Here is a 21,885-nt window from a genome sequence, read left to right on the forward strand (position 1 = left end):
ACGATACAATAAGATAACTTTGTCTCTTAGAAGAGGAAGGCCAGGATTGGAAATAAAACTAGGCTCCTATTTTAACAGTCCTAAATTACAGCTATATCTTACATAACATAACATAACATAACATGAGCAACCAGTAAACATTCCCCCGTTTCAAGTTCATTTGTCACGTCCTCTGCATCCATTTTTCTGTTACGGTGTTCAGAGTTTGTTATAACCAATGTATTGATGTGATTATGATATGCTATAGGTCAGGCCCTATTGGTCACGTTCATGCGATGCATACATGTGTCATGTAAAGAGAGTACGGATTGAGGAAATAGGGAATGTTTTTCCTAAACAAATTAGGGATTTCGGTAACAGAACTTTTCAGTCAGAAATGGCTGTAATTATGTTACAGCTTCAACAACAGGGACAGCACGATAAACACTGTTGATGTTCTGTGGTGGTCGCTGCAGCAGGGAGGAGAGAGACAACGGGTGCCAGTCACACAGTCACTCACTGTCTTTGTTTTTTTAACACAGAGCAGCAAGTCTGAGCACAATCAAATCATTTGCGGTCGGACTCCCTCTGTGGTATTATTTTATGTATCATGAAGGCAAATGTAGGGAAAGGTCAAAGGTAAAATAATAATATTAGTAATAAGCATGGATATGTTGTAAAATTAAAAACCTATATGCCTTAAAATGTTTATGGATTGAGAAACCAGTTGAGGGGTGAATACAGAGCAGAGACAATTATGTGTTTTTCATAAAAACTCCCTGCAGCTGGTCTGGGTATGTCAATGACGTGATGGCTGTGTGGAGATTGGAGTAACAATGGAACTAGTGTTAGCATTTCTTTATGTTTATGACCTTATGACCTGACACATGGCCACATGCACATAATCTCAGGGGCTGGAGAGGATGATGAATGATAAATGTTTTATAATGTGTTATGAAATGATAATGGTGAAACAGAATGAACATGTTTGATATTTTATAATCCAGATATATGTTTGAATAATAATATAGACATTGAGTATATGATGTGTTCTTTCACAGGGGTTTTAAACTGTGGCCATGGGGTTGTTATAGACATATGGTTTGCATTACATTAGTTTATTAAGAAGGGGCCTAGGCACGCAGCCAATAGAATGATCGAATGAGAGGGGTGGTACAGAACTAAAAAAAAGTTAGGAATGTACGAATGTTTTTTCATGTGTCTATATAATAGATTTCTTAGCCAAAAAGGGACAGTTCTTTCTCCATGGAGAAAGGCTCAGGCTTTGTTCTTCAATAAAGTCTAAATTCTTAAATTCACAGGCTCTGATGTCTTGAGAGATATATTTGAGTTGATTATCTAGTCAAATGTTTCTACAACATATTTGGCACCCCAGATGGGACCTGATAGGGATCAGTGACGGTATACATTTGCAGTTGTGAAACGGCTTGGACGGACCATACAAACAAAAGCGGCCGCTTTTAAAAAGGTAAGCCAAGTTCTTACTAATATAGTATAAGTTTGTGTGGTCCGATCCGGGGCTCGGCAACATCTAAAGAAATACCAAGTAGGTCTCTCCAAATTTAAGAACCAGAAAGTTAGACACTAGGAGCTTTTGAATTTAAGAATACAGGTCGCTGTTGTTTGTCTGAACCGTCTGTTCAATTGATTTGATTCATTTGATTCATTTGATTCATTTGATTCAGTTGATTCAGTTGATTCATCTTGCTGATTGCTCTGTCTGGGTCATTTCGACACGGGTGGTTGTACGGCTGGTTGAGCGATCAGACAATAACATGTTAAGTCCTGCAGATACCGCTTTTAGACGTGTTGGGGGAGTGAATCGTCTTGAGGACTGCATAGGTAGGCAGAAATCCTGGGTAATACCGCTTCTTTTTCTGTGTTGAGGAAGTGTAACAGAAAAAATAGGGCAGAATTGACAGGTCGCTTAGGAAAGCGTAGTAGAAGTCCAGGTATGTTGAGGAAGTGTAATGCCTAGGGGGCTAAATAAATAGAAATCCTGTGGATACCGCTTTGGAGAGCTAAAAAATTAGCATTCCATAGGACTGAACGGACAGGTGGCTACTTACGGATACCGCTCTGATGAGAAATTCTTTGTTGGAGGTCTGCACAGGTAGGTAGGGAATCATCCTGGGTTGTGATGATGCCAAAAATTAGGTAGGGTATATCAGGTAAAAAAGTTAGGTCATCCTGAGTAGGTGAACGGGTTAAATAGCTACAAGGGCTTCAAAATATAGAGAAAGTGTTAAATAAGAGTAGGTCTGCTCATCTTGTATGGTGAATGGTTTGCTTGTGCGGCTGTGAGTCATTCAACTGTCTGATTCATTTGGGCACAAGTGGCTGCTCATCTGTGTGAGTGAGAATAATAAGAAACCCTGCAAGTAAATAGCCTTTCTGTAAGGAAAGGAAATATATTTGAGGTTGTTTGAAGCTTCTGTCTGATGGAGAAAGGGTGTGCCCAATCTTACATTAGGAAAGAGAAGAATAAATGGTGCGTGGATATTCATTGACCAACTGAGTGTAGAAAATTCATGTTACCAGGAGGGGTAGAATAAATTCTGTTGGAGGAACAGGTCACGTTTATTGGTGTGGTCATATGACGTCTATGCATTGTATTTTGATAAATCTGTTAGGGTATGTTTTTGACGATATATTTAGAAACTTTTGAGGTAATGCAGTATTATGATAAATTGACTACGTAAAATAATAACTAGGATAGGGTTAACATTCCAAATTTGGGCCCTTTGATAGAATAAAATATTCCTGTAGGGTATACAGAGTAATTAAGGGCGTTTAAGAACAACATAAATATGGAATAAAAGTGGTATAATTATGTAAATTAGTCGCACTCTGAAGTTTGAATGATGAGATATAGAGGTGTGTTTGATAATTATATATACATTGAAATAATAAGCTTTTCTTGTAAATGATATCTTGAAGTTTCGTACAACAATGCCTGTCATAGAATTTTGTAAGATCAGGGAATAGTGACCAGTCTATATGATTCTAGGAGGATTCTATGACTGAGGGAAAGGATTTGGGTAATTTGTTGTTTGTTCCGCTGAGACTAGATGGTGATTAACTGATTTGTGGCAATAAAGAATAATTAGAAACATGAATGGTTTGGTAGATATGAATAAATTGGAATATAATGAATTTTATGGGAGTGTGGTAAATACGAGGGATTGGATAAAATTATAGGTGTTGACTTGCTCAAAAACGTAGACAGATGTGGAAATGGGAGAGAGTACATAGGACATGTGGTAGAATTAAGCATTGTAATAACTATCTATTATTTCAGAAGCAGATATATAATTCATTTGGTTAGGTTGTTAGATCTGTTTCCAAATCAATGAATGTGGGGTTTGACTTGTTGACTGCTAAGTTGATTACGTTGAGCGTGTGAGATCTGTGTCCTTCAGAACTATTTTCTGATAAAGTGTGGTATGTGCCAGATACTAAAACTACTGACCATTATCATTGGAATAAAAGAGGATTAACTTGTCATTTCGATAAAGCATAGATTCTGCATCGCTGAACAGAGTCTAGGTTTTCTAAGTATAGTTTAGCTATAGTTGTGGGTTGTTTAGATTGAAGGAACAGTCAGGATAAGATTGGAAGATCTAGTAGCCTGCGTCTTTTCAGACTGAAGGACTCACTTATTCAACGGGAAAGGAGGAGTGTCTATAGTCTAAATCAGAAAGGACAGTTACATTTGAATAGCGGACTGGCAATTTGGGATAAGAGATTTGGCCATAATTTGAATTGTTTAGGTAGACTGGAATGAAAGTAAGGTATTTTAATATTATGAATATACAGTATTATTAGTTATTGTTGAGATGTGAATAGATTTTACTAATGCCATGAATTAGTTTCCGGTAAAAAGAGAGTTATACTTGTTTGACTGTATCGAGCTGAAATAGTTATTTAAAGAAAGTTTGAATAGTTGGATGGAAAACATCTATTTGACAAAATTCTAATTGTTATTACTTTGTTCTATGGTTTGCGTCACCAGTGGTGTATGCGAATATTTGGTGAATTGTAGAATGATAATGTATTTTCATTACGTAAACCAGGGGATGCAAGGAGCTTTGGCTTTTATGCTGAGGGAATAGCATCAATTTATAGTGGGTTCTGGATTTGTTGAATAAACAAACTTATGTTTTGAACTAAAGTAAGGCGATGGGCTACAATTATAATATTATGAGAGGAGGGCACTATGCACTCATCTGTGGTCCGCTGTAGCTCAGTTGGTAGAGCACGGTGCTTGCAAAGCCAGGGTTGGGTGTTCGATTCCCGAGGGGGGCTAGTATAAGTATAATAATGTATGAGCCTACCAATGGTGAGTCGCTGGGAATAAGAGCATCTGCTAAATGACTAAAATGTTAACGGAGAGGAGACTACGTGGTAGTAATTTTTAGTCATTGAATGAGGTTTTGCTAGATTAAACGAGTGACAATGGTGGAATATGTCTATAAATAAATTGGATTGTGATAAATTGATTATTTTAATATATGATGGTAAACTACAGCAAGTGTTTGGTGTTACTTGTAGCTTGCTTAGAAAGGATAGTTAATTAATTATGTAATGGCGGAGTGATGGTATAATTGCGTGGCTATGATTTTAGTTGAGTACAGGAGAAATAGGATATAGTTTACGACGCATGGAGAAGTGAATGTCTTATATGGTAATAGATCAATTGAACCAAACATGATGTTACTACGGCAATTTAGGATTGTTAATGTTGTTAAGTTGGGGTTTTTAAACCCTATGATAGAGGTAAATGCAGAATGCTGTTTGAAAGTGGTTTATTAGGTTTGCTAGGAAAAATTGAAGAATTTCCATTTTTGTCTGTGGATGTTGGACATTGGAGCTTGCTGAAACGTGAGAGCGCTATAAGGGACATTATGGGTTACGTTAAGTGTACAAGGATTGCGTCTTTTGTAGGAAGTCATAGGAGATTGAATATTATGACTGTGGGTCACTTTGGATAAAGGCGTCTGCTAAATGGCATATTAATATTATTATTGTTATCGGCAGGAGATTGCTAGCTAGTTAGCGGTGAAAGCTAGTGTGGTTTTCGTTGGGTGACGTCACTTGCTCTATGAACTGGAAGTAGATGCTTTGTGTGGCACTGGTGGAGCGACGGGTAACAGTGCTTCGATGGTGAATGTTGTCAATGTGTGCAGAGGGTCCCTGGTTCGAATCCAGTAGGGGACAGAAAGCAAATCTTTTACATTGATGTTATTGATGTGAATTACTGGTTTCATTAATGGCATTATAGGGAAGATGTCCTACCAATCTATGTCGAATAGGATAACATGGTAATTGAAATTGCATATTGGTGAATTTGATGTTTTATTGGTTTATTATTATAAATATAAAATAATTTGTCATCTGTTGAGGTACCGTTATGAGGGAAATTAGCGGTAGAGTATGATAGATATAGTAGAGGGTTTAAAAATAAGTTAATTGGCTGATGAGACAGGTTGACTTAATGTTGAATGGGATTGTTTAATAGAAGTAAATGTTATGAGGTAGTATTGCTTTGTGGAGACGATTAACTAATGAAGAACATGTCTCAATAGTTGAATAAGGAACGATATTTGATAATTGATCATTTTATTATGACATTATATAGTTTGTTTAAACAGCAGTGAGTTATGATGATGTTTTATTACTTCAGATAACGATAAATTGTTTATAGTACGTTGAACCTTGGGAGGTAGTTGTTGCTGTTGACTTGATGTTAGGCCTACTGCTGCTAGGTAGCTCTCTCTCTGCTCTCCCCCTCCCCTCTGTCTGTCCTTGATTGCAGGAGTGAAGTCTGGTGTGCGGGAGTCAGGGTTCCAGCTGCAGCTCATTCACCATAATCACCTCAGCCTTTAAGACCCGGTCAAACTTTCCACTCATCGTCAGATCATAGTCAAGACAACCATGTTAGTCTCGCTGCCGACTCAACCTGTCTGTTTTCGCTCTTGTGTTTTTTGGACTGTTTATTTACTTTTTCTCCTGTGCCACAGATATTTGGAACCTGACTCCTGCCTCCGCTTCACTCCTGCCACCACCATCCTGCTCTTCCCTATCGGGCCTCTCCTTTGGACTCACCACGGACACTAGGACATTACGGTACCACACCTGCCCTGACCTGGATCTGTACCCTCCCTGTAACCTGGACTTGCTCTTCCCCATTTATTGGAAACCTGGACTATTGAACATTATAATAAACCTGTTAAAACTTCTCTGGCTTGGTGTACTTGTCTGCATTTGGGTTCTATCCAGTTAAATCATAACAGTATGATCTGACCAACATGAACCCAGCAGACAGTAGCTCGGATACCACCCCAGAGTGCACTCAAATTTGGACTGCCATAGCCAATCAGGGCATTCTACTTGGCCAACATGATACCCTGTTTAAGACGATTGCTGAGGACAGTCAGGTGCTGCTTAATCAGGTTCAATTACTCACCAATCAAGTGTCTGCTCTTACTACCCCTTCAGCCCAGATCAGAGAGCCTTTTGTTCCTGCTCCAGAGCGCTATGACGGGAACATGGGAACCTGTGGCGATTTTTTGACTCAATGCTCGTTAGTGTTTGAACAACAGCCCCTCACCTACGCCTCAGAAAGAGCCTGTATTGCCTACCTTATCAACTCTACTAGCGGTTCCGCTCGTGCCTGGGGATCCGCGGTCTGGGAGAGTCAGTCGGACATTTGCAACGCTTATGTGGCCTTCACCACGGAGATGAGGAAGGTTTTTGACCACCCCATACGAGGCAAGGAGGCTGCGAAACGGTTGTTTTCTCTTCGGCAGGGGGCTCGTAGTGTGGCGGAGATGGCAGTGGAGTTTCGGACTTTAGCAGCAGTGAGTGGTTGGAATGACGAGGCATTACAAGGAGTGTTCATCAATGCTTTGTCTGAGATTTTAAAGGATGAATTGGTGTCATATGATGAATCGCCTACGCTGGATAATCTTATTTCACTCACTATCAGGTTGGATAATCGGATTCGGGAGCGCCGCCGGGAGAGGAGTGTTAGTTCCAAGCAACCTGTCTGTCATCAACAAACTCCTCCCTGCATCGTCCCTACGGAGAGAGCCGTGTCTTCCCGAGTCGATACGAGGAGCACTGAACCCGAAGCCATGGAGGTGGGTCATGCACGGTTGTCCTCAGAGGAGCGTGCACGTCGTATTCAGGCTCGGGTCTGCCTGTATTGTGGAGAAGCTGGTCATTTCGTTCCTTCCTGCCCAGTTCGTCCGGGAAAAGGGCCGGCTCATCATTTATGGGAGAAGTTTTGGTGAGCCGAGCAGCGGATTCTTCCTCTTCTCCCCGCATTCTGCTCCAGGCATCCCTCCAGTGGCAGTCCCAGAATTTCTCTGTTAGTGCGCTGATTGACTCTGGTGCCGACGAAAGCTTTTTGGATAGAGAGTGGGCTCAACAAATGGATTTGGAGACTGTTCCTATGGACTGTCCGCTGCAGGCTAAGGGTCTAAATGGACAATTGTTGACCCGCATTACCCATCAGACTGTTCCTGTTTGTCTTAGAGTGTCGGGAAATCATCAGGAGAACATTCAATTCCATATTATCGACTGCCCACAGACTCCCCTGGTCCTTGGTATCCCCTGGCTCATAAAACACAACCCTTCATCGTTTGGACGGATCATAAGAATCTGGCTTACCTCCAGTCAGCGAAGCAGCTCAACCCCCGTCAAGCCAGGTGGGCACTATTTTTTGGGAGATTCAATTTTTCTCTGTCTTACCGTCCTGGGTCACGCAACGTCAAGCCTGACGCCCTGTCTCGTGTTCATTCGGCTGTTGATACTGGTAGTAACCCTGAACCCATTTTGCCTCCTACCTGCAGTATTGCAGTCATCACATGTGACATCGAGGGGATTGTTAGACAGGCTCAACATCATCAAGCTGACCCTGGGAGGGGTCCTCCTAACCGGATGTTTGTCCCTGAGTCTGCTCGCTCCCAGGTACTTCAGTGGGCTCACTCGTCTCCCCTTACCTGTCACCCTGGAGTTTCGCGGACCCTTGACTTTGTGCGACGGAAGTTCTGGTGGGCCACGATGGAGGCGGACACTCGAGCCTTCATTGCTGCTTGTACGGTATGTGCACGAAGTAAAAACTCCACCCAGGCCAGCGCTGGTCATCTACGACCTCTACCTATACCCAGCCGGCCCTGGTCGCATATCGCTATGGATTTTGTCACTGGACTTCCCCCTCATCTGGTAAGACTGTCATTCTTACGGTGATTGATCGTTTTTCTAAGTTCGCTCATTTTTTGGCCCTACCTAAACTGCCCACTGCCAGAGAGACGGCTGATATTTTGGTTGAACATGTGTTCCGCTCTCATGGTCTACCCACGGATATTGTCTCTGACAGGGGTCCCCAGTTTGTCTCCCAGGTGTGGAAAGCTTTCTGTAAAGCTTTGGGCATTACATCCAGCCTGTCCTCTGGATATCACCCCCAGACCAACGGGCAAGCCGAGAGAGCGAACCAGGAGATGGAGACCGCACTTCGCTGTGTCACTGGGTCTAACCCTGGGTCATGGAGCTCCATGCTCCCCTGGGTGGAATATGCTCATAACACCTTGACTAACGCTTCCTCTGGTTTGTCTCCTTTTCTGTGTGCTCTGGGTTATCAACCTCCCCTGTTCCCTTCCCAAGAGAGGGAACTTGCGGTACCCTCGGTGCAGTCCCACATGCGCCGCTGCTGCAAGGTCTGGAGGAAGGCCAGGGTAGCTCTGTCCCGAGCTTCGGCGTACATGCAGAGGCAAGCCAACCGTCACCGGTCCCAGGCTCCCGGTTACTCTCCTGGTCAAGAGGTATGGCTGAAGTCACGGGACCTTCCATTGAAGGTGGAGTCGAAGAAGATGGCGCCTCGTTTTATAGGACCGTTCAAGATACTGTCTATTGTTAACCCCTGCGCGGTTAAGCTACAGCTTCCTGCCTCCCTACGGGTTCATTCCACCTTTCATGTTTCCCAGATTAAGCCTGTGTCGGTTAGCCCTTTGTGCCCGCCCTCTCGTCCCCCTCCTCCGCCCAAGATCGTGGGTGGGGGTCCGGTCTACACTGTCCGGCGACTTCTGGATGTTCGCCGCCGGGGTCGTGGTTTCCAGTACCTGGTGGATTGGGAGGGTTATGGTCCTGAGGAACGTTCCTGGGTGCCCAGGAGCTTCATTGTGGATCCTGCTCTGGTTCGTGAGTTTCATAGGTTACATCCTGATAAACCCTGTCGGCCGCCAGGTGGCGTCCGTAGAGGGGGGTACTGTTAGGCCTACTGCTGCTAGGTAGCTCTCTCTCTGCTCTCCCCCTCCCCTCTGTCTGTCCTTGATTGCAGGAGTGAAGTCTGGTGTGCGGGAGTCAGGGTTCCAGCTGCAGCTCATTCACCATAATCACCTCAGCCTTTAAGACCCGGTCAAACTTTCCACTCATCGTCAGATCATAGTCAAGACAACCATGTTAGTCTCGCTGCCGACTCAACCTGTCTGTTTTCGCTCTTGTGTTTTTTTGGACTGTTTATTTACTTTTTCTCCTGTGCCACAGATATTTGGAACCTGACTCCTGCCTCCGCTTCACTCCTGCCACCACCATCCTGCTCTTCCCTATCGGGCCTCTCCTTTGGACTCACCACGGACACTAGGACATTACGGTACCACACCTGCCCTGACCTGGATCTGTACCCTCCCTGTAACCTGGACTTGCTCTTCCCCATTTATTGGAAACCTGGACTATTGAACATTATAATAAACCTGTTAAAACTTCTCTGGCTTGGTGTACTTGTCTGCATTTGGGTTCTATCCAGTTAAATCATAACACTTGATGGATTAAGTAGACATCTTTTTATGGGTTTTGGATTATGAAACAATAAGTTTATATTTGGGGGAAAAAACAAACATCAATGCAACAGTTTGCAACGTTTAAATTACTAAAATGGGGTTATAGGTTTATAGTGGAAGGTGTAGTTAACTTAATAGAATGGGTTATTATCTAGTGTCTTCTAAGTGGGAGTTTTCTTTTAAGGATTGATGGGAGTCTCCTATAATATTAGGTTAGGGGTAAGGTAGGACAAGACGTATCAAACAATTTTAAATCGATGCTGGGGTTAATGATTGTTGATGAGATAGGACTGGGGATATATGTATGATGTTTTGTGTGTAATTACTATCTTTGGATTGTTGATTATATGTTAACGACATGTATACTTTCTCTTCCAGGAACATGGGGATTTCTTTATTGGGAGGTTGAAAAAGTCTGTCGGCTAGGGTGGAAGTAGTTAGTAAAATTAAGTAGTTTATTTTTAGGTTGTCATAGGGAGCTACCAAAATAAATAAGGCCTGGCCATTTTTGTTTGTTTGTTGTTTTACTATATGGTGTTCAAATAACCACAAACAAACTACTTAGTATGAAATGTTAGTTGTATAGGATTTTTATTTCTATTTGTTTTTTTGATGGGATGGAAGTGAAATATCTTAAAGGGGCATACACATGTAATTTGGGGTATTTACTGAGGGATAAGTAAATATGTGTGATTTATTTTGAAAAGAGCTGTACTAAGGAATTACAACATTTATGAAAGGTTTTGATGGTTGTTAGAAGTAGTATACTATAGGATGAAACAATTAATTGAATGATTTCAATGACCTCTGAAATCTGTCCTGGCTTTATAGTGTGACCTGATCACCCGCACTATGAATTCTAGAGGCAGGCTGAATTAAGGGGTTAGATAAAATAAGGATAATTGTGAAGAAGTTTACAAATTGGAAAAATCCTATATATAAATTAGTCTAAACAGGACAAGGATGTAGTGAGAAAGTTAGTCCTGAAGGAGAAGTATTCCTTGAATAGTGTTATGGAATACAGTTTAGTAAAGATATGCTCAAGGGTTGTCATTTTAAGGTTAGTTATTATGTTAGGTTTGATAGGCAATATTGTTTTGTTTTGTTTTTTGTACACATGAATCACGATGTGATGCATGTGTCCAAGGGGGGAAGTTGGGATTACAGAGGTTTTAATGCTTTATTATGGTTTTGTGGGGAAATATGCAAGGTGTATTAAGGATATGAGCAGTAGTAATAATGTGTTATGGGTTAGGTTAAATCAAAGTAGTAATAATGTGTTATGGGTTAGGTTAAATCATTTTTGTTTTTGTGATAGGAGGCATGGTGTAGAGGTGGTCTGTCTATGAGATAAGTGGACTACAACAAGCTGGAAGTGGGTGTGCTTCATAATCTCAAGGCTTCTCTTGACGGATGAGAGGACATGAGTAGCATACTGTGTCTCACCTAACCTAATAATGTTCTTAAGATTTTCTTTTCATGGGTGAAGATAACTATGCCCAACTGAGTAGGATAATCTGAGTATTTTCTGTGCCCTGGAGACTATGTGATGGCAAAAGACTACAGAAGAAAGAGCTGGAAAGACCCTATGTGGAGGGGCCTGTACCAGGTGTTGTTGGCTGCCTTAATGATGGTAAAACTGGTGGAGACAGATACTAAGATTCATGTTTCCCACTATAGGAGTGTTCCAACCTCAGCCATTGGGTAGCATTGTTGTCTTTTGTGTGTGTCTGTGCTTGTGTCATTGCAGCAGTAACTCTGAGCTTCCCTATGGGAAGGCTGATAGAAGGAAACTTTTCACAGACCGATGTCGATAGATTGAGAGGGACTCTGGCTGATCCGGAGACCCTAGTGACGGGGGAAGGTTAACAACAGAAGTGACCTACATATCGTTGTCCAGGTTATACCAACGATGGTACTGATAGAGGGGAGTATCGGGTATCATCTTAACCATTGTACCAGAGTGAGGGAACTGATGATTGAGAGATTCCAGACCTCCAAGATGCACCAGATATCCTCATCATTGATTTCTATGTACTTGACTAGTTACCTGAGAATAAGGGGAATGGAGTACTGATAATAATAGTAAAGAGCAGAAGAACAAGACATAGAAGGGATATAGACAGGAGTAGAATGTAGATTCTTGCACAGGCAGGAACCATAACTAAAAATACAGGAAGGGATCACTATTAAAATACAAGGGTTAAAATATTATTGGTGTGTGAGAAACCAGCACAAAGAGTATGGGGAAGTCACATGGGGTAGTGTGACCTTAAGGTAATGAAAGAAAGAGACAGGTGAATCATAGACATAAGGAAAACAGTCCAAGACTTAGATAAACAATTTGATGTAGTATTTGGTGTTAGATTTCCAGGGGAGAGTGTTATTAGAAGAGAGAAGTGTAAGCAATTGTTAGAATAGGAACAAGGAAAGGGAAACACCAGAGTAATGTCAAATAGAGTATGAGCAAAAATATGGGAATGTTACAATAAAACAATTGGGTTATATAATTTGGAATAATTCAAGGGAGAATGTGAAACATAATGATTTGTCATGTAGACAATGTTAATAGGGATGTTTTGGATTGGAAATTAACTCAACTGAACTGTTATGATCTGTCCTTTCCTGAGGTTACTACGGATGGTGTCGTAATGCATTGCAGAGATCAATTGGCTCAGAACGGTGTAAACCTCAATAAAAACCAAAAATCCTTTACTCGGCTGAAGAGGAACAACAAAGGCGTTGAAGAGGTTCCTGTCTGACCCACCTCTGCCCTGAATCCAGTATCAAATCAAAGCAATCAAATGCCTTCTCTTTTGTGTTTTTTCTTTCAAGATTGTGAGGAAAGAGGTATATGCAAAGGCAACGTTCTTCCTAGTTTGGGTATACTGGTTTGCACATGGACAAAACAGGATGATGGTGGAGGTGTGGTGGTTCAGGTGTGACATTGGAATTGGGACATTGCTATGGGTAATCCAAGATGAACTATGAAGAACATAATGAAGACGCCAGAAGATTGAGTGCCGGTAGAGGAAGGGAGTATTAGTTGAGGTAGTATGTTGATTAAGGAGGTATTATACACTACTAAATTTATAGTAATTTGGACAATGCATTAGGGTACTGATCTGATGTAATTCTTGTTATGAGGAAGTTAATGCTAGACTTATTATAACATACATGTACATTCGGCCAGTATCGATATGTGCAAGGTAAGAGTTTTAACTTTGAATGATGGAACAAAGGTGACTAATTAAGAATTGTCATTCTAAAGTTGTTTTGGGTAATTAATTTGATTATGATTATAAATTATAAGTGGACTGACTGATCTGAATAACTTATTAATATTAATGCTTAGTGATGTTGACATGGCAATTACTTGATTAGATATGGATATTGATTATTTTGATTGTTATAATACTTGTGATATGAGTGATTAATCTTTGTATTGATGGGACATTGATGGAATGTCCCATAGGGGGGATATGTGGTATTATTTTATGTATCATGAAGGCAAATGTAGGGAAAGGTCAAAGGTAAAATAATAATATTAGTAATAAGCATGGATATGTTGTAAAATTAAAAACCTATATGCCTTAAAATGTTTATGGATTGAGAAACCAGTTGAGGGGTGAATACAGAGCAGAGACAATTATGTGTTTTTCATAAAAACTCCCTGCAGCTGGTCTGGGTATGTCAATGACGTGATGGCTGTGTGGAGATTGGAGTAACAATGGAACTAGTGTTAGCATTTCTTTATGTTTATGACCTTATGACCTGACACATGGCCACATGCACATAATCTCAGGGGCTGGAGAGGATGATGAATGATAAATGTTTTATAATGTGTTATGAAATGATAATGGTGAAACAGAATGAACATGTTTGATATTTTATAATCCAGATATATGTTTGAATAATAATATAGACATTGAGTATATGATGTGTTCTTTCACAGGGGTTTTAAACTGTGGCCATGGGGTTGTTATAGACATATGGTTTGCATTACATTAGTTTATTAAGAAGGGGCCTAGGCACGCAGCCAATAGAATGATCGAATGAGAGGGGTGGTACAGAACTAAAAAAGTTAGGAATGTACGAATGTTTTTTCATGGGTCTATATAATAGATCTCTTAGCCAAAAAGGGACAGTTCTTTCTACATGGAGAAAGGCTCAGGCTTTGTTCTTTAATAAAGTCTAAATTCTTAAATTCACAGGCTCTGATGTCTTGAGAGATATTTTTGAGTTGATTATCTAGTCAAATGTTTCTACAACACCTCTAGTCATTTGTGTGTCTTAATTATCTAATCAAACTGTGTGTTTAAAGCATCAGACAAGCTCAGTGAAAATAGTTGATTTGATTAAAACACGTAGGATGTGTCTATATATGGGAAAATACACATTTTATAACTTTGACCAATCGTTTGGTCGAAAGCCCTAGAAGACATCGCTACTAACTGTTCTTTTTCTGATTGTTTCTCCTCTCTTCCTCTCCCCATGTGTTTATTTTAATGTTTGTGTATTCTCTCTCTCTCTCTCTCTCTCTCTCTCTCTCTCTCTCTCTCTCTCTCTGTCTCTCTGTCTCTGTCTCTGTCTCTGTCTCTGTCTCTGTCTCTGTCTCTGTCTCTGTCTCTGTCTCTGTCTCTGTCTCTCTCTCTCTCTCTCTCTCTCTCTCTCTCTCTCTCTCTCTCTCTCTCTCACTCTCTCTCTCTCTCTCTCTCACTGTCTCTCACACTCTCTCTCTCTCGCTCTCTCTCTCTTTCTCTTTTTCTTTCTCTCAATTCAATTCAATTTAAGGGCTTTATTGGCATGGGAAACGTGTGTTAACATTGCCAAAGCAAGTGAAGTAGATAGTAAACAAAAGTGAAATAAACAATAAATATTAACAGTAAACATTACACTCAGAAGTTTCAAAAGAATAAAGACATTTCAAATGTCATATTATGTATATATACAGTGTTGTAACAATGTGCAAATAGTTAAAGTACAAATGGGAAAATAAATAAACATAAATATGGGTTGTATTTACAATGGTGTTTGTTCTTCACTGGTTGCCCTTTTCTTGTGGCAACAGGTCACAAATCTTGCAGCTGTGATGGCACACTGTGGTTTTTCACCCAGTAGATAAGGGAGTTTATCAAAATTGGGTTTGTTTTCGAATTCTTTGTGGATCGCTGTAATCTGAGGGAAATATGTGTCTCTAATATGGTCATACATTTGGCAGGAGGTTAGGAAGTGCAGCTCAGTTTCCACCTCATTTTGTGGGCAGTGTGCACATAGCCTGTCTTCTCTTGAGAGCCAGGTCTGCCTACGGCGGCCTTTCTCAATAGCAAGGCTATGCTCACTGAGTCTGTACATAGTCAAAGCTTTCCTTACGTTTGGGTCAGTCACAGTGGTCAGGTATTCTGCCACTGTGTACTCTCTGTTTAGGGCCAAATAGCATTCTAGTTTGCTCTGTTTATTTGTTTGTTCTTTCCAATGTGTCAAGTAATTCTCTTTTTGTTTTCTCATGATTTGGTTGGGTCTAATTGTGTTGTTGTTGTTGTTGTTGTCCTTGGGCTGTGTGGGGTCTGTTTGTGTTTGTGAACAGAGCCCCAGGACCAACTTACTTAGGGGACTCTTCTCCAAGTTCATCTCTCTGTAGGTGATGGCTTTGTTATGGAAGGTTTGGGAATCGCTTCCTTTTAAGTGGTTATAGAATTTAACGGCTCTTTTCTGGATTTTGATAATTAGCGGGTATTGGCCTAATTCTGCTCTGCATGCATTATTTGGTGTTTTACGTTGTACACTGAGGATGTTTTTGCAGAATTCTGCATGCATAGTCTCAATTTTGTGTTTGTCCCATTTTGTGAATTCTTGGTTGGTGAGCGGACCCCAGACCTCAGAACCATAAAGGGCAATGAGTTCTATAACTGATTCAAGTATTTTTAGCCAGATCCTAATTGGTATGTCAAATTGTATGTTCCTTTTGATGGCATAGAAGGCCCTTCTTGCCTTGTCTCTCAGATCGTTCACAGCTTTGTGGAAGTTACCTGTGGCGCTGATGTTTAGGCCGAGGTATGTATAGTTTTTTGTGTGCTCTAGGGCAACGGTGTCTAGATGGAATTTGTATTTGTGGTCCTGGCAACTGGACCTTTTTTGGAACACCATTATTTTTGTCTTACTGAGATTTACTGTCAGGGCCCAGGTCTGACAGAATCTGTGCAGAAGATCTAGGTGCTGCTGTAGGCCCTCCTTGGTTGGTGACAGAAGCACCAGATCATCAGCAAACAGAAGACATTTGACTTCAGATTCTAGTAGGGTGAGGCCGGGTGCTGCAGACTGTTCTAGTGCCCTCGCCAATTCGTTGATATATATGTTGAAGAGGGTGGGGCTTAAACTGCATCCCTGTCTCACCCCACGGCCCTGTGGAAAGAAATGTGTGTGTTTTTTTGCCAATTTTAACCGCACACTTGTTGCTTGTGTACATGGATTTTATAATGTCGTATGTTTTTCCCCCAACCCCACTTTCCATCAATTTGTATAGCAGACCCTCATGCCAAATTGAGTCAAAAGCTTTTTTGAAATCAACAAAGCATGAGAAGACTTTGCCTTTGTTTTGGTTTGTTTGTTTGTCAATTAGGGTGTGCAGGGTGAATACGTGGTCTGTCGTACGGTAATTTGGTAAAAAGCCAATTTGACATTTGCTCAGTACATTGTTTTCACTGAGGAAATGAACTAGTCTGCTGTTAATGATAATGCAGAGGATTTTCCCAAGGTTGCTGTTGACGCATATCCCACAGTAGTTATTGGGGTCAAATTTGTCTCCACTTTTGTGGATTGGGGTGATCAGTCATTGGTTCCAAATATTGGGGAAGATGCCAGAGCTAAGGATGATGTTAAAGAGTTTAAGTATAGCTAATTGAAATGTGTGGTCTGTATATTTTATCATTTCATTGAGGATACCATCAACACCACAGGACTTTTTGGGTTGGAGGGTTTGTATTTTGTCCTGTAGTTCATTCAATGTAATTGGAGAATCCAGTGGGTTCTGGTAGTCTTTAATAATTGATTCTAAGATTTGCATTTGATCATGTATATTTTTTTGCTGTTTGTTCTCTGTTATAGGGCCAAAAAGGTTGGAGAAGTGGTTTACCCATACATCTCCGTTTTGGATAGATAGCTCTTCGTGTTGTTGTTTGTTTAGTGTTTTCCAATTTTCCCAGAAGTGGTTAGAGTCTATGGATTCTTCAATTACATTGAGCTGATTTCTGACATGCTGTTCCTTCTTTTCCGTAGTGTATTTCTGTATTGTTTTAGTGATTCACCATAGTGAAGGCGTAGGCTCAGGTTTTCTGGGTCTCTATGTTTTTGGTTGGATAGGTTTCTCAATTTCTTTCTTAGGTTTTTGCATTCTTCATCAAACCATTTATCACTGTTATTACTTTTCTTTGGTTTTCTGTTAGAGATTTTTAGATTTGATAGGGAAGCTGAGAGGTCAAATATACTGTTTAGGTTTTCTACTGCCAAGTTTACACCTTCACTATTACAGTGGAACGTTTTGTCCAGGAAGTTGTCTAGAATGGATTGAATTTGTTGTTTCCTAATTGTTTTTTGGTAGGTTTCAACACTACTTTCCTTCCATCTATAGCATTTCTTAATATTATTCAGTTCCTTTGGCTTTGATGCCTCATGATTGAGTATTGCTCTGTTCAAGTAGACTGTGATTTTGCTGTGGTCTGATAGGGGTGTCAGTGGGCTGACTGTGAACGCTCTGAGAGACTCTGGGTTGAGGTCAGTGATAAAGTAGTCTACAGTACTACTGCCAAGAGATGAGCTATAGGTGTACCTACCATAGGAGTCCCCTCGAAGCCTACCATTGACTATGTACATACCCAGTGTGCGACAGAGCTGCAGGAGTCGTGTCCCGTTTTTGTTGGTTATGTTGTCGTAGTTGTGCCTAGGGGGGCATATGGGGGAGGGAATGCTGTCACCTCCAGGTAGGTGTTTGTCCCCCTGTGTGCTGAGGGTGTCAGGTTCTTGTCCAGTTCTGTCATTTAGGTCGCCACAGACTAGTACATGTCCCTGGGTCTGGAAATGATTGATTTCCCCCTCCAGGATGGAGAAACTGTCTTCATTAAAGTATGGGGATTCTAGTGGGGGGATATAGGTAGCACACAGGAGGACATTTTTCTCAGTTGAGATAATTTCCTTTTGAATTTCTAACCAAATGTAAAATGTTCCTGTTTTGATTAATTTAATAGAGTGAGTTAGGTCTGCTCTATACCAAATTAGCATACCCCCTGAGTCCCTTCCCTGTTTCACACCTGGTAGTTTGGTGGATGGGACTACCAGCTCTCTGTAACCTAGAGGGCAACCAGTGGGTCCGTCTCCTCTATACCATGTTTCTTGTAGGATGACAATGTCTGTATTTCCGATTTCTTTGGTGAAGTCCAGATTCCTGCTCTTTAGGCCAAAGGCAGATGACCTCAGGCCTTGGATATTCCAGGATGAAATAGTGAAGGCTTTGTGTTCCATAAAGTGTCTAATGTTGTTGGTTGTGGGGTTTGGCCTCAGGCCAGTAATTGTGAGCAGAGCCTGCTGAGCATCTGGTACAAGCCATTGGCTTGGGCTAGTGTAAGAGTGGGTGTTGGGCCTGTTTGCCTGCTCACGGCCTGGGCATATGTGTGACTTTCATGTTGAGGCCCTCTTTGTGGGAGTGGGGGGTTTGGCGTGGGTAGGAGGGGCATAGGTCTGATCTGAGGGGGCCTAAATGGGGTGTGGGCATGGTTAACTTGGGGGGGAGTTAATTGGTGGGGGTGGGGGTGTAGATGTGGTTGATGGTGCTGTGGTCTGGATGTAGGTCCTCTCTGCGGGGGTCCTCTATGTGTAGGTCCTGGGGGGGTCCCGCAGGTCTGGGAGAGTGTCTCGCTGGTCTGGGCGGGGTGTCTGTTGATCTGTTGCTCCTGTGTGAGGTGTTGGGTCTGCGGTTGAGGGCGATATCCTTTAGGGTCCGGGCGAAGGTGGGCACTGCTGCCTTGTATAGGTGGACCTGGTCATAAAGGCTGTTCACGTCCAGGGTGGAGTGGTGGGCCAGGAAGACATTTGGTTTTGATGCACAGTCACGGGAAATACTTGCGTTTACCCGCTGTATGGTAGCAGGGTGGAAGTCTTTTCGTGGTAACAGGGTTGAGATAACCACTTGTGCGTTGGGGAAAGTAGAAGAAGCTTTTTCTATCACTCCCTTGAGTGATGTGGCCACCCTTTCCTGCTGTGTTCTCAGGTCGTTTGTGCCTGTGTGTATTATTATGTGGCTGGGTGATCCTAGTCGGTCCTCAGACAGAAGGTCTAGGGCGCGCTGGGTGTTTGGACACCAGAGTTTAGACACTGTGTGTTTTGGAAAAAGTTTATTTTCTTGTATGTATTTCCCGTTTGAGTCTATAAGGAGTACAATCTGTGGCTTGTGTATGTCCTCAGTGGGTGTGGGGGGGTCGTCATGAGGGCTATCAGGGTGTCTGACTGGGGGGTTGCTCAGAGGGGTTGGGGTCCCCAGGGCTTGGGGTTCTTCATTTGTTTGTCTGGGTGTGATGTCGAGGCTATGGTCAGGGTCTAGGGTGTACTGTTCTGCTGCGGTGTCGAGACTTTGGCCAGGATCTGAGGTGGGCTGTTCTCTAATGGGTTGTTCAATGTCACCCGTCATCGTTCTCACCTTCTCCTCCAGCACTCTGATCCTCTCCTCTAGTGCTCTGTTCTTCTCCTGCTCCTGCTCTTTCTCCTGTTGATGTTGTCTCACCACAGTAGAATGTAGACATGTCTCTCTCCACCTCCAGCTCTCCAGGTCTAGTTAAGGGGGTGTTGTTGTGCTGGACTGTTGTCTGGGTCTGTGCTGACTGGAGTGTGTTCACCTGCTGTTCCAGCTCCACCTGCCTTACCTCCAGCTGGGTGAATTTATCCTTCATTTCAATGAGGGAGTAGTACTCTGTGCTGGGAAGTTGACTTTCTGCTTGGGGTTGCTCTATGGGGTTATTTAATGAAGAGGTCTGGTCTGACCCGCTCGGGGTGGGGGTATCTTTCTCAAGGGAGAGCTTCTCCTGCTGAGCTATTTCTTTGATTAGGTGAAAGTCCAGCTGGAACTGTTTGGTGTTGCCTTGAACCAAAACGGTTCCAGATTTATAGAGATTAATATTAGACGACTCAGAGTCCTCGTTGTCCAGTATCCTGAGTTTCCACCCGTCGCTAACACCCCCCCCTCTTAACAGAGGGGTAGTGTGCTAGTATAGCACTGTGCCATGCCAGGGGATGGTCTGTGTGGAAGATAAGGTTGCTTATGTTCCCATTTTTATACAAATCAGCAAAAAGTGTCTCGTGCTTCCCCAAAAGAAGTTTCAATTTGTACTCTTTTCGTGTCTTGTCGTTTTTTACATTCAGAGGGTACTGTATTTTAATGACCTCTGAACAGTGGGGGGTTGCTTCTAAGGCCTCTCCATTTAGTTGGGGTAGACTATACGACTCTCCTGCCATTGTTGGGCTCAAGGGCTTTGACACCTCTCACTTCACACGTCAGTGTTAATTGAAATTGTATCTCTTTGTAGCAAGTTTAAGCTTGGTAGCCTAAGCATTCAGTCCTTATAAAATAAAATATATCATTGTAATGTATTTTTCTTCTTGGTTTTTGAAAGTGAAAAATAGCTTCATACTAAACATTACTCACTCAGTTCCAGGTTGGATGGTGTTTTCAGGTTTCTGTTTGTTTGCCAGAGCATTTGCTGTATAGTTTGAGAATAGTAATCCTTGGTAGTAGAAAGCTTTCCAGGTAATTCCGTCCAAAATCAGGTTGTAGGTTTGGAGTTTTGGTTTGGAATGAAGGTTATTATTTATTATTTTTTTATTTTTTTATTTTTTATTTTTTGGAGGGTAGCATCCTGTATATGTCCCTGCCAAAAAATCCTACTTTATCTAACTCTAAATCTATATTTTTTGTTAAAAATGCAGGAGCAATGTCTTTGAGCTCTCTCTGCCTCTCACTCTCTCTCACCATAATGTTCCTCCAACTTTTCCTCTTCCTCCTTATCATCATCAATCCCTCCCCTGTACACTCATCTCTCTTTTTATCTCTCTCTCCCTCAGACATAGATGAGTGTAATGTAACCGCTAGTATCTGTGGAGTGGACGGGGACTGCCAGAACCAGAAAGGAAGCTACAGTTGCCTCTGTCACCCTGGATACAGTAACTACGGCAACAAACAGGCTCAGTGCTCAGGTGATTGTAGAATCTGATACCATGATGCATTACTTCCCACGACACGATACAATAAGATAACTTTGTCTCTTAGAAGAGGAAGGCCTGGATTGGAAATAAAACTAGGCTCCTATTTTAACAGTCCTAAATTACAGCTATATCTAACATAACATAACATGAGCAACCAGTAAACATTCCCCTGTTTCAAGTTTATTTATCACCTCCTCTGCATCCATTTTTCTGTTACGGTGTTCAGAGTTTGTTATAACCAATGTATTGATGTGATTATGATATGCTATAGGTCAGGCCCTATTGGTCACGTTCATGAGATGCATACATGTGTCATGTAAAGAGAGCACGGATTGAGGGAATAGGGAATGTTTTTCCAAAACAAATGAGGGATTTCTGTAACAGAACTTTTCAGTCAGAAATGGCTGTAATTATGTTACAGTTTCATCAACAGGGACAGCGCGATAAACACTGTTGATGTTCTGTGGTGGTCGCTGCAGCAGGGAGGAGAGAGACAACGGGTGCTGGTCACACAGTCACTCACTGTCTTTGTTTTTTTAACACAGAGCAGCAAGTCTGAGCACCATCAAATCATTTGCGGTCAGACTCCCTCTAGTCATTTGTGTGTCTTAATTATCTAATCAAACTGTGTGTTTAAAGCATCAGACAAGCTCAGTGAAAATAGTTGATTTGATTAAAACACGTAGGATGTGTCTATATATGGAAAAATACACATTTTATAACTTTGACCAATCGATTGGTCGTAAGAACAGATGACACTTGGTCGACCAAGATTGTTTTTAGTCGGGGACAGCCCTAG

At 41.8% G+C, this 21,885-nt stretch overlaps 1 protein-coding gene across 1 annotated transcript in view; it reads left to right on the forward strand.

The window, feature by feature from the left end:
- LOC121532570 (adhesion G protein-coupled receptor E5-like) overlaps positions 1–21,885 on the forward strand; it is a 182,874-nt gene that overhangs the window by 68,994 nt on the left and 91,995 nt on the right. Inside the window, exon 6 of the mRNA XM_045213676.1 lies at positions 20,946–21,077. Within this exon, the coding sequence (XP_045069611.1) occupies positions 20,946–21,077 (132 nt within the window). The remainder of the gene's footprint in view (positions 1–20,945; positions 21,078–21,885) is intronic.

This window comes from Coregonus clupeaformis, unplaced genomic scaffold (genome assembly GCF_020615455.1).
Source record: "Coregonus clupeaformis isolate EN_2021a unplaced genomic scaffold, ASM2061545v1 scaf0138, whole genome shotgun sequence".
Classification (NCBI taxonomy): Eukaryota; Metazoa; Chordata; class Actinopteri; order Salmoniformes; family Salmonidae; genus Coregonus; species Coregonus clupeaformis.